The sequence below is a fragment of the Polyodon spathula genome, chromosome 17 (genome assembly GCF_017654505.1).
Source record: "Polyodon spathula isolate WHYD16114869_AA chromosome 17, ASM1765450v1, whole genome shotgun sequence".
In the NCBI taxonomy this organism is placed as follows: domain Eukaryota; kingdom Metazoa; phylum Chordata; class Actinopteri; order Acipenseriformes; family Polyodontidae; genus Polyodon; species Polyodon spathula.
The window spans coordinates 28,034,557-28,053,012 of record NC_054550.1 but is presented as its reverse complement, the minus strand read 5'-3'; the positions used below and the strand labels follow the sequence as shown (position 1 = coordinate 28,053,012).

The 18,456-nt window shown below is 35.5% G+C and overlaps 1 protein-coding gene across 1 annotated transcript in view; it reads right to left on the bottom strand.

The window, feature by feature from the left end:
• Positions 1–18,456, bottom strand: part of LOC121329837 (rho GTPase-activating protein 5-like) — a 42,776-nt gene that overhangs the window by 16,928 nt on the left and 7,392 nt on the right. The window contains exon 3 of the mRNA XM_041275727.1: positions 17,805–17,955. Coding sequence (XP_041131661.1) covers positions 17,805–17,955 — 151 coding nt within the window. The remainder of the gene's footprint in view (positions 1–17,804; positions 17,956–18,456) is intronic.

Here is an 18,456-nt window from a genome sequence, read left to right as displayed (position 1 = left end):
AAAGTTGCATCATCTTACACTTTAAAGTAAAGAGAACAGTTCACTTTGATGATCTTGCTACTTTATGTCCTGCACTGTGTTCACCCTGATGACAACAGAAGTCAATGTTTCTTAATGTAAAATGACAGGCAGCAAGCCTCAATCCCTGCAGCTCTCTCAGAAAAGGTGGCTGTGCAGCATTTCAAACACAATGATTCAAGCTGCCCTCAAAATTGCACTTAATGTGACTGCACCCAGCCGTAGGAGGTACAAAGATGCTATTGGGAAAATGGTTTCTCAAACAAAACTTGTTAATGCACATCGACAACCCAAAATTTTATTTTCACGTACAGTCTCATTTAATCCATGACTTTCAGTAGCTCAAGCATAACTACTGATCACCTGCAGTTTCTATTTGAGATAAAATTGTAACGGTGTAATGGTCTGAGCTTACTCCCATCCACAATCACATTTTTCACTGCAGGAAAACATTTTGAGAATGCATGAAAACAGAAACTTGGTAGTGTTCACAGGCATAAATATTTATTGTGGCACTGGATACTTCACACAAATGACAAATGATGCTCACACACTAACAGGTTGTACACAAAGTGACTGACATTCACAAAGGACAAGATCACGAATGACACAACGCACAGCAAGACACAGTATTAAATAATCCCCCGCCCCACCTACTCAACAGGATCAATTATTCAGTAAACAGTTACACAAACAAATGATTTAACAGTCATTCCACTTTCAAAAAACATTCATATATATTCAAATTAAACATGTTTTTTCTTTTTTACAAGTTTGCGTTTAACCTGCATGAATATCGTCTTTGTTTACAAACAATGATCGAAAATCTATTCCGTTATTCTATGTTTACACGTTCTCATTGCTATTATTATTACTCTAGTCCTTAACTCTTGCCAGTAAAAACTGAACATTAGCATTACCCCTTCTCTTGGAAGATTACTGAACATGACATTGCTATAATAAAACACTTATCCCACATGTAAAGCTATGGCAACTTCAATAAGGTAAGCATCTTAATCTAAATAAAGCAATATACTGTCCTACATTAAATACACTTACTCAACAGTATGCACGATACATAACCTGTGGCTCTATTGCCAGTAGAATAACAGGAACAATCATAAACATAATCACATGCATTTAAGTATTAGTGAGGGTCTCACCCTGACAAAAATGAATGTTAGCATTACATTTAAATCTACCCATTAAAAGAGTAAAACCTATGACACGTACATTCATTCTTCTCACACATTCATTCTCAAAAAGTATGCTTTATAAATAAGACTGAATTTGTGTTTTCTAAAATTGAACTTATTGTAGTTCTGATGCAATGGTTAATTCACAATGCAGAAAGGTAATAAAACAAAAAAGCAAATCTGTAGAACAGATGCTGTATATTTAAGTATTTAGAACAAAAGCAAACAAAAAACTCTACAATAGAGGTAATGTGGGTACAGGAGCACAATGATATGCTCTGACACGATGAGTCTGCAAGGATCAGGTTTTAAAAAGGTTCTGTGAAATAAACAAACATTCCACAATGATCAACGCCTCCAATTCCTACAGGGAAGCTGGAAGAGGAAATCTGCAACAAAGTCTGTTCTCCGGCACAGCCAACAGAAATATCACTCAGTCTACTGTATACATTATGAGGAAGTACCTATTTATACAAGTATGGTTAACATATTTTAAATGTTTTACATTTTTTGTGGTATGTTAACAGTAGAAAAATGTAAGTTCTCCAGACAAAGATTGTAACTTTTGTCAGACGGAATTGGCCATATGTCTGGGACTGACTCCACCCATGACATTTAGAGAGGCATTGCTGGTTCATGTAATCAGTACTTCCCCTTTCACTCTTCACTTAGTTAAGGCTTGTTTAAAATCAGTCTTCATGATCCCCCCATCCATTTCAATTTAGTTCCTTTTTTTTTTTATATAATGAGAAAAGAGTGTGGAATGACACTGTACAATACAGGTGAAATGTTAGCATTGGTGGAATGAAATGACAGAAGCAGTAACCACCAGAAACTGACCTACTGTAAAACCGTTAAGAATAATACAAAAATGCAAAGTAGGTAGCAGCTAGTGTGTCATTTGGAAGTAGTCTTATTGTCATTTACAACTTCAGATGTATTTCTTATGTAAGAACTTAGCAAAGGCTGTATATCATGCTGTACAGTGATCCGGTGTATGCTATCACACTCCCAGTTTCCTGACCCTCTGGCACCCATTGATACAACACAAGCACTTAAATAACATTTTTTTTTTTTTTTTTTGAATCCAGGAAGCCTTACTTTATGCTAAGGATAAGATATGTTCTTTGTATTTACTGATTAAGCTATGTGGCCTGTTTTAGTGCTGGAGAGTACAGCAGTTAAATGAGCAACCACAATCGATGAGCAAAAAGCCATGGAGTCTATTTTCTCACCATGCAGCCATCAGCAACCCAAAGAGCAGGGACTGTAGGAGAACAAAGGCATCAGCGGGGGGGACAGAAAATGACAACACTTATAGCAGTTTAGGACTGGTACTGCACAAGTCTTACTCAATATACAGCACAACACAAAACCGATAATGGCATCTCCTGAATATTTGCTGCACAGCACATAAATGTAGAGAACATTTTATCAAACCCAAAATCAGCAAGCATTTCCGAATGCAAATCTCTTCTACCCCTAACTGGGCGGCACAAATAAGCTACAGCATGCAGAATCCCATAACCCTAAATAAAATCACCTTAAAAATATAGCATACTTAAATGTACAGTACCGATACAGTGCCTTGCAAAAGTATTCAGACCCTTCCTATGGCGTCCCATTTTGTGAAATTGCAAAATGATGCATACACATTTTTTAAAACTTAATATTTTATTCTAAACTTGAATGCTCAAACTGAAGATTTCTAAAAGGGTAAGACAAGTTACAGTAAATGACAGCAAAAACTAAAAGAGAAAAAAACTGAAATATGTTGACTGCGTAAGTACTCTGACCTGTCAACTCAATATTTGGTGGAAGCAATTACAGCAGCAAGTGTTTTTGGGCAAGTCTCTACCATCTTTGTGCCCATTCTTCTTGGCATATTTGCTCAAGCTCTCTCAATTACTTGGGGATCGCTTATAGACAGCAGTTTAAGTCTTTCCACAGATTCTCAATATGATCCAAGTCAGGACTTTGACTGGGCCTCTCAAGGATATTCACTTTCTTATTCTTAAGCCACTCCAGTGTAGCTTTGGCTTTGTGCTTTGAATCAATGTCCTGCTGAAAGTTGAATTTTCACCCCAGTTCTTTAGCAGACTGAACCAGGTTTTCCTCTAGTATTTGCCAGTACTTTGCTCAATCCATTTTTCCTTCAACCCTAACAAGCTTTCCAGTCCCTGCTGAGGAGAAGCATCCCCATAGCATGGTCTCGTCTGACCAAAACACCTTTTGCCACATTTTTGCAGGATCCCTCAAGTGCTTTGTTGCAAACTCCATGCAGGCTTTGAGATGGCTTATTTTTAGTAATGGCTTCCTTCTTGTCACCCTGCCATAAAGGCTACTTTTGTGAAGTGTTCCGGATATTGTTGACTGATGCACATTTTCTCCCATCTCAGCCATTGAACTCTGTAGCTCTTTCAAAGTTGTCATTGGCCTCACAGTGGCATCACTCACCAGTTTCCTCCTTGCCCGGCTGCTCAGTTTGGAGAGTCTGTCTGATCAAGGCAGTGTCTGGGTGGTACAGTGCACCTTCCATTTCTTGATGACTGCGTAGACTGTTTCACAGGGATATTCAGAGACTTCGATATTTTTTTGTACCCTTCTCCTAAGCTGTGCTTTTCAATGACTTTATCCCTGACTTGCTTTGAAAGCTCCTTGGTCTTCATGGTTGAGTCTTTGCTTGACATTCACTGCCTGACCAAGGAACCTCAGATACAGGTGTTTTTATTCTGAAATCATGAGAACCACTAATATTGCAGACAGAGGCATAACAGTGTAAGCCGGTAAAGTTAAGCCGGGTTCACAAAGTGTTCAAACAATGTCCAAGACTAGATTTATTCCCTCTGTACCCTATTTCCTTAGGCACAAGATTTTTCTTTTGTTTACTGAAGTAAAATACAGAACTCAATGAGCAGCAGCAACGTCACAGCACGTATCCCTTCCAATTAAAGCAACAGTAACATAATATTGCGCAAACCACCAAATGTTTTGCTGTAGTGTATTCAGAATAAAAGAACACCTATCATATAGCAACCTAAATATTTTACATCTGTTTAATTCTAACAAATAATTTTTATAAATAATCTTAATAGTGTAAATATTGTAACCTGACCAAAATAAAAATACATTCCAACATTACAATAGTTTAACATTACTAATTACAACTAGCCATCAAGTACTGACATCAGATCAATCTAAACTCAAGTTATTTTGTTTATTCAATGACCTATAAATAATCCAAAACAAGGATACCTGGTTGTACTTTTAATGGTCAGTGCAAATGTTGCCGTTACTCCATCCATTCACAGAAAGTCAACAGTAGATGTTTTACATTGAACTACAGTCCAGAGTTAAAAAAAAAAACTCCTTTCCAACGCCAAGTATCTTGCCTTTTCTTATAGTTACTGTGTTGTTGTGCTTAACATTTAGTATGTCTTTATATTAATCATAACATTAAATTACCTTTCAAATTTCAACGCTACCCAGGTTTGGATTACTTCTTATAACACTTGCTATATGCATGTTAAATGACTGAAATAACATATATTGAAAGGCTTCATTTAGCCACTTTCTTTTGAGACCTGGGCTCTCTTTGGTTACCACACACAGTTAGTAACATACTGAAAATAAAAACCGTCATGAAAAAATCTAGACATATATTGGGCCAGATAAAATTGCATCTGGGCCAGTAGTCAAAAATCTAAATGTAGAACCCTGAAAATAACTATGAATTGCAACAAAAGACTGAAAATGTGAAAAAGCAGACTTAATGGGATGGGAATAAGCCTCAATGCAAAACAACTTTACAATAAAATAGTCTGCATCCACCCACACCCATCATACCAAAAAAATGCAAGTAATCCTTGAGCCTTTGAAGGTACTGGTATTGTCACAGGAATGTTAATAAAACACAGGCAAGGTTATTGACACACCTTAATAAATGATGGCTCACTGTGTAAACAGACCATGCCACTGTACATTGAACATGTCTGGATAACTAGTTCAAGCAGCACTGTATTTAAAGTCTCGTTACTCAGTCAACAAAACATTTTTGGTTTGCTGTCCTCAGTAAGCAAGGGCCGTGAATTAAGTCAAGTATTGTAGCAAGAAAAAGTAATTGTATAGTGCATAGGCCTGTACAATACAATTATGGGTGAACTGAACGAAAACTTAGCTAAAAGTGACCTCAGGTGGCTCCTAAAAATGCATCTTAACATTTTTGTATCCACTCAGCTTAATGTCTTTTTAGTTTTGGGATGAAAATACTGTTTTGCATTTTGCCTGCTACATACTGACAAACAAAGAAAGGCATTATACAGATCAAAGACGTGTGTGCGTGTGTTACATGTGAATTTCGCACATTTAAAAAAAAAAAAGCACAATATAACAATGTTTACTTTGAGGCCTTGTCCTGAGGCAGAAACTCTGCTATATTCATGGAATGTTTTATTAAATGTGAAACTATCTCTTTCTTCTCTTGATGCTCTTATCAACTAGGAAAAAACATCATCATATCGGAAACCTTTTAATGCATTTCTGTCCATTTTAAACACTTTAAAAGACTCTCTTTTTATGAAATTTCGTGCACTGTCACGCACTTTCATGTGACAAATCAAAGTCGTATATGTGTGATTATAAAGGAGTGACATGAGTGAATCAGTCTCAGTACAGTCGAGTAGAGTCTATCTTTTCATTTCTCTTCACAACTTGTTTTGCGTCAAAGTCGTATAAAACGCCAATTATATATATATATATATATATATATATATATATATATATATATATATATATATATATTTTTTTTTTTTATTAGAAATACCTTCATATACCTTTTATTGGATGATACATTTTATTGGACTAACTAAATAATTATTCACAAGCTTTCAAGACCTCAAAAGTCTCTTATTCAGGTGAAAGTAGGAAAGACAGATTGATGTTTACATTCAAAGGTTGCATCAGAACTTTAACAAAAATAACCCATTTTGAATCTCTACAATTCTAATGCCACAAGTCTGATTTTTAATACCAAATTAACACACAATCAAGTAATATATTAAGCAATTAATATAACATTTTCCTTATTGTGCAGCTAATTGTGTATGGTCAACTATTACTAAATAAAGTAAAGTATTCAAATTCACATATCCACACAACTTTACATTAAAATTGTAAAAAAAAGATGCCTGGCCTGCCTGTTTGAACTGTGTCTCAGGGGTCCTTTACTTTAGTGCAGTAGTTCCAACATACAAATAAAACCTGTACTAAACAAACAGCCATTCAGTCCAAAAGCATACAGAACAATTTCAAGTGAAAAAACCTTCCACCTGGGAAGACTGGGGCATGGGGTCCACGAGCCTGTGGTAATTGGAACTTTCGCTCTTTGAAAATTTTGTATGAAAAGCTGCAGCACTATTCTTTAAGTTTTTCCAGCCTCCCTGTTATTGTTTTATGGGACGGCATAGTATTGGGATAATTTTACATCGATTTCAAAACTGCTGCATTCACGATTCACACGCACTGTCCTCACAGGGGATAACGTGATCACGCCCTGTTCGGCCAAATCTATAGCAGATGTTATGGATGTTTGCTTTTTATTGCCATCAGTGGCTACATCCACAATAATTCTGTATGTTTTCATTTCAAACTGTGAAGTATTGAACTTGTGTTTTTGTGGTACGGCAATTTTGTTTGGCATAATTACTTTGTTTAGAAATGCTATTTTAAAAATATAGAACAAACTCAGAAAAAAAACAGTTGTCATTAACGTTATTACCCCGCCGTGGAATTGATACCGCACCACGCCTACTACAGGCATAAACACACACAGTGCACCAATGAGGCGCCAGATCGACCGAGAATAAAACCCACCCCAGTGTCAATCTTTCTGTTATACCAATTACAAAAGCTACTTGGAGACAACTGCCAAACCCCTTCCTTTTCATAATATCCATCCTTACTGTGGCACTACAGCAGTCTCATACAGTATACGACGGACTACTGATGATAAATTACTAAAATTAATGCACAGAAAAATGTGTTTGGTGACATTTGTCACGTGACTGGTTATACGTCTGTCATATTATTAAACATTTTACCATTTCTTTAGAGTTTATACGTTTAAACGTTTAAAATTCCCATCCCTATTGCTAGCATCCCCAATACTTGCATGTGCTAACTCCCAGTATTTGCTTCCCATGGTGCCTGTAGATTCAAACTATCTTACAGTTTACTGTTGCAATGAATGCATTTGATACTGTAGTCCACTGAGCTATAGCACTTTGTATTTAAATCACAATGTATACTCCCAATGACATCATTCTCCTTTTCAATTGAAGGTTTTTCCCAGACAAGACTGATACTGTCTACTATTAAAAAAACAAACAAACACAGTACTTCATTGAACCCACACAACCTCTATCAACTGTGCTGCCACACCAAAACCTACACCAACCTTCTTATTCTGTACAACAAAGGATAAATGGGTGGTTTGCATTACTTTCTTGCAGGAGAGAGAACCATTAACACAAATTATTCCATGCATTAATTTTTGGTGTGGTTATGAAAAGCTCTCTTCTTCTATTGCAACAAAAACAACCCAGGATCCTTTTCCCCAACCCATTTCCCTTTTCCTCCGATGCTGTCAATGTGTTCTCATGACTGCTGATGAACAAAAACTTCTTAATTGGATATGTTTTGTACTACAGTGCAGTTCTGCAAGATATCTTATCCCATAATATATGGAGAATAACTGACCGTGGCAGGAGATACATTTTTCATCAGTTAGGAAACATATTGATACTGGTCACAATACGCACTCTAAGTTGTGTCTCTTTCACTGAGCCCACATTAAAGTGACCCCTATGAGCCGTGCTCTATAGAACATGTGCCCGGAAGGTGTTGGATAAAGTCGCTACCTGTTTAGTGCAATTAAGAACCTTGCCTTTGCAGTGCACTGAAATGACAGCCCACTGTAAATGTAGCTCATTCGGTGCTGAAATTCAATTACCATACTAATTAATCACTGTCAGGAAAATCTTCCTTTTGATCATCAGAAGGCATCAGACGAGAAGTGTGTCATTTCAAAGACCCGTTAGGGACATCAAGCTAAGCTTGAATCTTTACTTCGAGGATACAAATTACAAATGATTACAATAAATGGTTAGGGTTAGGTTAGGTTAGGTTACTTCTCACTGAGTAACAAATGCACTTTCTTGCTTTGCTCAAGTAATACTCATAATTGATAATGTACTGTACCCTGCACTCCAACATTTGTAGGTAGCCTAAATTATGTTCAGAACTGAATACATTCTTTTTGAACAAGCCTGAAGTAATTTACATCACAACCTAATTTTAAACAAATTAGGAAGAAGAAAATGCTGATACAATACACATTAAAATAAAAATGTAAATATTACTTTCCACTACAAAAAGCACCTGCACCAAAAGAAACGCACCCATTATTTATAAAAACAAAAGTACTTTAAAAGAATAGAGATATGGTTATGTTTTGGTTCATAAAACCAAAATGTTATTATAAATGTGTGTTCTCCATGTGTCCAGAAAGTACTGCTTTTAATCTTAAAACATTTATTTAGTTTTCATCTGCCCCAAGAAGAAACCCCAAAAGCCAATATTACAGACAGTAGTTTTCAGCAGTTGCTGGATGAGTTCAATTTAATAAACATAAAATAAAATACAATATTATTAAAAATCCACAAAGCACAGCCCTAAACAAATGTGAATGTTCTGGCACATATTTTGTGATGGAACCCTTTCCACATATGGTACTGCTAAACTCAACATATACTGGAGCTTTTTTTATAATCTGAAATACCACTTTTTAACGCCAATGATCATGTAGTTGTATTAGTGACATGACAATTTAAACCACACAGACACATTTCATTTGTGTATGATGTTGTGAACAAATTGTAAATCTTGATATTTCTCTTTTAAACAAATCATGAAAAACATAAAATAGATTTTGTTAAAGCCCCATAAGCATGCACAAAATCCTGGATTAGGAAGGATTGACATAAAATACCAGTTCCAGAAATTCATGGGTTTATATTGTCATTGTACATCAATGTCAGATACAATGGCATTTGTGCCCTGAAACTAATGCAAGAATAGCTAATGCAAGATGAATCCTCCACATCCTTGCTTTTTACAGTATGCAATTTTAAAGTAACCTGGAACTAAACATAGCAACCAAAGTACAGGCTTAAAACGAAATCCATTCAAGATGTCCTGCGGTAACAGACTTAAAAATGCATTCTTTTTTTTTTTGCCAGTTATGCACGTTCAAATCACTTTAGATTCTTTGAAGAAACTCATTTTGTCTAATTTGTTCATGTTGCTACTTAAATTATACACTTACCAGGGGAGCTAGGGCTACTGATTTTCTATTCTGGGGAATAGCAAATTCTGTAATGACCAATTGTGTTTCTTCCATTTTTTTATTTTTTTTATTTTATGTATTTATTTTTTTTAATACATTTTTGATAATTGAACATAAATCTAATGCTGACAGTTAAAATTAGTACATTTACAAATATTACCACAATTCTTTTTATTAAAGCCAAGATTGTCAATCACTCTTGTTGCTGTAATAGTAGGTAAAGCACCTGAAGACACTTGTTTATAAACATTATGACATGCACCACTTGGCTTATTGCTGCCATTAAAATAAGCAGGAGTACTTAATTATATTAAAACAACTCAGAAAACAAATGTCCAGCACGGCTGAGAAAGAATCATATTTACAGTCTTCCACTAACAACGTGTAGTGTAGTGACTACATCCTTTACACATTTCCTTTAAGGAATGGTAGCTAGAAAAATAGCTTTAAGCTTGTATCTTCATAATCAGATAATATCATTTAATTAAGAAACGGTCATGCTTTAACATTGCAAATTATAGCTTTATTAAATGGGGGTAGAGTGGAAAGAAATAAACTAAACAATAACAAAATACTCAATTAATTTAGCTTACTTTGGGAAAGCTCCGCTTTGAGCACAGTATCTTGGGTCTAAGTTTTTCAGAATAGAAGAATGCAGCGCTTTGCCATTTTTTGTCGCTGGTGTCACAGGAAGTTAGCCCTGAAAAGTTACGTTTGCCTTTTTGAGCTTTTCTGCGCACACGCGGATTGAAGAACTTAAAAGGCAAGGTTCTGTGGAAATTTATCCAAGATTTCACAGATGCCATTTGCATTTTTTTTAAGAAACAAAAACAGGTATTGCAGACCGTATTTTTTTGTTTAAAAATGTTTAATTTTTTTTGTTTTTTTTTTTTTTTTATAAATACATTTTATTTAAAGTAAAGCGCTCATTGTGTTTGGATGTGCAGTGTGGTTTTTAGCAAAAATAAATATTTTAAAAACATTATTTTGTCAGTATAATTTATGTTTATGCAGAGTTAAAATCACTACTTGGCAAATGTTTATTTCCTTTCAAAAATGTTGTGTTATATCATACTGTGCCTTAAGCAAAGTAAGCGTTTATTCTGTGTAGGCTGAAGTTTAACTAAGTTATTATTTTCACAGTAAAATGCTCGGTTGTTTTGTATTTTTTGTTTAAATAAAAGTTATGGGGAAGTGGGTACAAACACTTATTGATACAGAGAATACAGTTTTTGAAGTTTTATTCAAGTCTTCGTGTGGGAATATTTAAACCTGTTTTAATATATACAGAAAACTTATCTGTTTTTAGTGAAAGGTGTTTTAAGAGATACAGAGATAGATCATTTGAGAAACACACAAAACGACTGGCTTCCTATACATACTTTCATACGATCATACCAAGAAACACACGCAGACTTCATATATATATATATATATATATATATATATATATATATATATATATATATATATATATATATATATGGATGTGTATATACACACACACACCTATTATAAATGATAAATTAGAGTGCACTACTTAAAGATCGATGCTTGTGATGCTGTCCGTTTTAGTTTTTTGTATATTTTATAAAAATAAATTGTTTTAGATTTTGCGCCTTTTATTTGGGGTGGGCCTTGTTGAGTTCCAGCAGAGACGTGTGAGTGAAGGCACATGATGAACTAACTCAACTTGGCTGGAGGTAGTGCAAAAAACCTGGGAGTTGTGAGGAGAAAACACAACGCTGAAAAATTCCAAAATGCCTAATTCCGCGATTCCGTCAAATCAGTAGTCCTAGGGGGCAACTTGTGTGTTTTTCTTACATCTAGAACTGAAATGCCCAAATTCAGACTAGTTACAGTATACTTGAGCAGCCATTTGCATTGTTGCTGAATGACTGATCTGAGGAATTCTAAATCCTCACACCACAGATTCTGCTAAACATAATCCTTCTGATTTAGGTCAACTGAAAAAAAACAGAAAATAATTCTACATGTTCCATAAAGGTGACTTACAGTGTTATAAACACTGTTTTCTTTTCTAAATTTACTCTATGCACAGATACAGAAACAAATCTCGTAGAAAAACAACATTTCATATATTGGTATTTTATGCAAAGTACATTATCCCCTTGTCACAGAGTTGAGGCAATGACTGCAAAATGACTGCATTTTTTTCTGAACAGACATTTTAGAATTAAAAATATAAATTTGCATACCTTGCCACCATCTTTACCTTTAAATGAATTTGCCTGCAAGCACACTCACACTCGCATAGAGTAAGGGGAATACAGAATTTAAGCAAGCATTATTACATATCTTAAAGAGAGAAAAAGAAGAATGAATACTACCAGTCATAATTGGAAATACTATTAAATGCATGAAGACAGATAGACAGAAACCAAAAATATTTTATGTGGGATTACTGTCAAAATTCTTGGGTCATCAGGGTGCCTTGTAATAAAGGAAAAAAAAGCCGATTGCATCATATTGAGCAGCAGTGTTCTAAGTGCAGAGGTGCCTGACTTGTGGTTTCTTGTCCCAGTACATTTAATGAAACCTAAAGGGTCCACCTTAAATGATTGTGCCGAACAGTTTTTGAAAATACAGTGCAGAAACCTCAACTGATCGTGAATATACAGACAAATTTTAATAACGCTTCCCTAACTACTTTTGTTCTGTAATGTACTAGCCCTTAGCGGTCCTATGTCGGACCAGGTCCGACATTCAGATTTTCCTTTTCCAGTCCGATGTCGGACCCTGTCTGACATCATCAAAAAGATGTAAAGCACAGGTCTCTAGTAGTTTTTTCTCCAGAAAAAGACAAGAAAACCACTCAATGGCCAAGTGAAACTGATAGGAGCCTACTGAAGCCGAAAAAAAGGGCCGTGTGAGCAATAGAGCTAGCAGCTCCACCGTAGCGATAATGATGGACACAAACAAAGAGGCAGCTGCTTCTGCATCCAGCGCTCAAAGAATATTACGGACATTTGCAGAGCTTTTTGAGATGTTATAGTAATAAAAAGTGACTTGGATCGCATTATTGAGGAGTTTGGTGATAAAACGAGTGATCAGGAGAGGATTTATCAGTATTCACGTCTATAAAGAGTTATGTGAAAAATACAGCGAACAAGGGGTGGGGCTTGGCTGGAGATGAAGTACTGATGTTGTTTTGCCATGCAATGTGTTTTAAACCTGTTTTACTCTGAAACAAAATCTTTTATGTAAAATAAACAACATGTGTGAAAATAAACTGGACCTTACATGCCTGACAAGCACTGAATAAATGGACTGCAAAGGGCTAGAAATAAGTTGGCTGTACAAAACAATTACGTAGTAAATTGCTACATTTCGTCAGTGGTTCATTCTTTAGGAATTTAGCGCACTTTCCTTTTACCCAACTTCTTAATAGTAGGGTTGTGACGAAGGGTAGGCCTACATTTTGACCTTCGAAGGTTCGACACACATTACCAAAGGAATGTTCTAACCTTTGATGGTACTAATTCGATTAATGTACTGGTGATGTTACTATAGCTGCATGTTTAGTTATTTTCACCGATTTTACTGTACTGTAACTGCTCTTATTTGTAATGTGATAGTTTGTAATGTGAATCTGTAACAATTTTAAGTTGCCCTGGACAAGGGCATCTGCTAAAAAATAAATAAAATAACTGAAAATCCTATTAATCTTACAGGTAATCTATAAAAGGGAATAAATCATTTACATGTAGTTTAAAAATTGATAGAACCATTTACATTGTACACGTTGCAGCAAGAAAAACACATAGCCTACCTGCTATTTCTAAAATAGTCCACAATTGTTTTCCGTTGGTATGATACCCTTAGTGTAGCTCCATTTCACCCCCGCACCTGTTTCGAAACGATACTACCGAGTTACTGTAAATCGTCCCAACCCTAATTCAACCTACCCCCAGCAAACACTGTAGCATAAGAGAGGGACTGAATGGTAGAGGCCTGGACTGAGGTGCAGAGCTGTGAAGAGAAGCTATCCTGACACATCTCGGAACATCCCACTGTCCTTCACCTCGCACTATGTACAATTTTAGAAGAAAAAAAAAAAAACATGCACTGCCAATATCAATATCAATATCAATTCGGTTTGAAATACATACATTTCATCTGAATTCGTCAAAGCTAGTTCATGCCATGTCTGTCATCATTCCTTTTTTTTTTTAACTTTCCATTTATGTAACTGCATCTAAGAATCTCTTCTTAAAGCTATTTTTGATTCACAAGCCCATGGGCCAACTTATCAATTAGTTAATATGTCAAAATAAAGCATTGCAGTTTGAAACACTCAGTTTCACATTTTCCCCACTGACAGGAATCCTTTATGAGCAGGATGTATATTTTATTAAATCGAGCTGCTAATACTATCATGTTTACTACCTCAATAAGCCTGGAATGTCTACAATGGGTTTCTGTGAAACATACGCTCCAAATAAAACCAACTGAAAAGGTTTCAGAACCATGCTTCTACTGAACCTTTTGTAAGAATACAAATTATGACATACTGGTAGAAAGATCATCAATAGCAACATACATGACTAAACCCTTTGCGTCAAGCACTTAAAAATCCCACTGGTACTGTATTAACTGCAGTGCTGTAGCTTTCAATTTCTCATGCAACACTCTGTTTCATTCGATGATTTTGTTGAAAGAATGGCAGGGCTTTTCTTTCACAAAATTAGGTTACTAAATCAAAAACGAATGAAGACAAAATACAAATGGCAGATAATGTGGTGTAGGTACAACTCATCCCTTTTATTCTGTTGTATGACAACTTGCTGCTGACAAAAAGGAAAGATGTATGATGCAAATGTAGATTTAAAAAAATTATGCTGTGTGTCCACAATGGATGAATTAGCAGTGGCTCTGAGTTTCTCTGCGTCTCTTGAGAGTTTCAGCCACAGCACTGGAATTGCAGAAACAAAACTGTACCCTAATTACAGTTCATTGTATTCATTGCAGTTTGGCCAAATCATCCTGATGGTCACATGATCAAATAGTATACATCTGGAGTACAAATATTTTTCAGAAGGCAACTTAAAAAACTTAAGGTAAATTGAAGTTTAAATGTTTGTTTTCAACCAATATATATGTATGTGTGTGTGTGTGTGTGTATATATATATATATATATATATACACATACATACACACACACATTTTTTTTTTTGTACACACATTTTACTTTCAATTCCAAAACACACTATTTATCAAGTGAAAAAGTACAGTAATTAGATTACATGGAATTTCTGAACATCATCATTTTTGTCTGAGAGAATCAATGCGTAATGATCAGGCCAGATCTGCAGTATAAAAGGCCCATCACTATTCTGACAGCTTCCCACTGTAAACATAACAAACCGGAACATAACAAAATATACACAGCATGACAATTTAGGCTTGTTCTACTGATGCATGTAAAGTTCAAAAGACCTGTTCACATTTAATTCAGTATCAGCAACAAAGTTTTGGGAGGCTGTGTGATCCGGTGGTTATAGAAAAGGGCTTGTAACCAGGTTCAAATCCCGGTGACTCACTGCGTGACCCTGAGCAAGTCACTTAACTTCCTTGTGCTCCGTCTTTCAGACGAGACTTTGTTGTAAGTGACTCTGCTGCCAATGCCTAGTTCACACACCCTAGTCTCTGTAAGTCACCTTGGACAACGGGTCTGCTAAATAAACAAATAATAGTGGCCAGTAGCACTGACAGGAATCTGAGCATATTATAAAAACCTGCCTGTTAACAAGACACTCAAATAAATCCTGTATCTGTACTGCAAATCTATTTGTCTATTGCTCTTTAATGAGATGAGGAATGCTCAAGGAAATTAAACTAAAGTGTATCACAAATGTGTAAGTGGGTTCCACTCATTTGTTAAACTCACAGACATCGCACATCTTTTTTGTTTTTCTCTAGAAATAAAAAACAAATTTGGTACAAGTCAGGCCTCTTTGCACAGACCGGATATGGACTGGTGCCATCCAAGCTGTAAGACTCATCCTGCGCTCCCAGCGGCAGCGCTTTCAACTGGATGAGCCGCTCAGGGACCAATGATGTGATAACACCCACAGTTTTCATCTCCAGTCCATGCTTGATACAATTTGCCATTCCGTGCCTGTCAGAGCACACTCGTGGGTGAGCTGGCGAGAAAGAGGAAGTGCAATCTTGTTTGTGACTTTTTTGTTGTTGCAAACTTTTAGTCAGGTAAACGAAAGTACATTCTGTTTATGCATAACCACCGTTTATATGCTTGGGGCTTTCCAAATGTTTTCAGTCAGGTACCAGTTGCAAATAATAATAATCAGTTTAAAGCTTAAATATAGTTCTAAGTGTCAAATTACAATTTCAATTGATGGTTTACAATTGTATTATTAATTATAAAAAGAGTATTGGAATCAGTATCAGTTTCTGTCAATTGATATGGAATACAGGCGATTGGAATTGGCCCAAAAATACCACAATCTGTGCATCCACAAAAATAATGCAAGCTGAACTTCCCCATTTTGGTCACAGTCTAAACTCCAGCGACCACCATGTCATTGTTGTCTATTTCAAACTTCACAAAAATACCTGGAGGGACAGGTTGAAAGCCAAAGTGCCACTGGTAATACACTAAAGCTGCTGCTTATCAGTGGGCCAAGTGCTCCCTCAAGACTCAGGCTACGCCAAGGGAATCAAAACTGATGAAGAGAATAGATGAAGCTTTCATGTACTATGAACTCGAATTACTGGTATAGAATGTCCTGGGGTGATGTATGCAAATAATTTCAACAGATTCATGCAAAACACAAAAAACAGCCTAAACAGAAAATTGTATTATTGTCAAGTGAAACAATTTTAAAACAAAGAATAGAATTTGGAATCAATACACTGACACCAAAGTCAATATTACACAAGTTAGTTTGCGAATTAATCCGAAACAAACTCCAAAGTCCAACTGACGTTTATAAAAACAGCTCGGCCAAGCTATTTTCGGATACACGTAAATCGTTACAAAAAAAAAAAAAAAAAAACACGCACTGAATCTAAAGCCCCTTGTCACTACACAGATAAATAATTATCAATAACGCAATTATAATTTCACACGCCAGTGTCGTGAAGACAATCTTTATTCTTTGTAGTAAAAAGAACAATTTCCAAAAACGCATCAAATAAACATGCTAAATGACAGGGCTGCTTTCAAAATATAGGCTAGATTTTAAAATCTTCATAAGTTTAAAAAAAAAAAAAGAAAATCAACCTAGGTTTCGTTCACGACTTGTGTTTCTATCAACTTGAATTACACTAAGCTAGTATCACATCCTGCTACAGAGTTTCCAAAGCTCACCGTGAATAAGACTCCTTGACAGTGTATTTAGAGCACTCATCCACTCTCCTAGTCAAAAAGGTAAATATGCAGCACTGCAACCACTAAAGTACAATGACAGTCACTTCAAAGCAGATACAGTATGCGGTAAAGTGTGCCAGACAACCTTCTCGTAACAAGAGAAAATTATCATTTTTAAAAGAAAGAAACCACTTTGAAGGCAGAAAAGCCCTAAGAGCAGATAACAAAAGAACCAAACAGGAATTCTGAGAGCAAAATAGCATTGCACATCTGAACAAAAATTACATGGTACCACTTGGCACAAACACTTCCACCCGACGTAGATCAGTCTCCAAGGGCCACATAAACAAAGAAGTCAACCTGGCATTGAAAATGTTTACATGCTAAATTAGGCGTATAACCATTCTTTAAACTGAATGGTTTTATGTTACCAAATAACACTGAAATATTAAAACAAGACAAACAGCAAAAGTTGATTAAAAGGTGCTGCACGTAAACATTGAATGTCAAAAAATATGGCCTTGATAGAACACAAGATAGAAATAAAAATAACTATCATTGGCTACTCAATTCGTGTTGTTAAAAGAATGGGGGAGTTCTTAAACATCCGAGAGTATATTTGATCTGCTAAAGAGAAACGGTAAGATACACCAGAGCAATCTGTAAGGAGATCTTTACAAAATATTAAGGCTGCATTACAACACTACAGCCACTGTTTAAATGCTAAGCCAGTTTTTTCAGTTATGCATCATTAAACACATTGAATGTTATCAACCCAGAACAGTTTTTATTAGGCACCAACTAGTTTGGAAAAAAGCAATGTTGACTTACCTGTAGCTTCAATAAAATCCACACATTTTTCAATGAATAGAGGGATAGGTTTCTCAACAGTAACAAGATCCTGGAGAGGAACCCCGAAGTAATTACTCTCCCAGTTTCTTCGGGTAGGTGGATACAGAGGCTTTGTGGCCTTTTGTTTAGGCTGTAAATAAATAAATAAATAAATAAAATCAGTTTTACTTTTTTTTTTTTTTTTTTTTTTTTAAATAAAATTGCATGTGCCTTTTAACAACGGATCCTCAGTAAATCCTTCTATGACATATTCCATTATTAATATACTTGTTGCTTCACAATGTTGTGCTTAATGCAGTTTCAAGGTCATACGAGTGTCAAGCACTGGATGAGTTTAAATAGTTATTTTCTCTGGAAAATAAGTATTACAAAAAATCTGCACTGAGCAGTGAAGAGGGGTGACTAAACCAACAGCATTTTTAAAACTATACTGTGTATAAATGCCAAGGAAATGGTCTCTGCTTCAAATCTCATTATAGTTAACATATAGAAGTACAAATTAAAATCAACAAATACAGAAATTACCTTAAATATTTCACTGTTCATACATATGTTTCCTGATTAACCAATGCTGTTGTATAGTAGGATATAGTATGTTCAGTGATCTAGACAAAGTATTCTACCACATTTT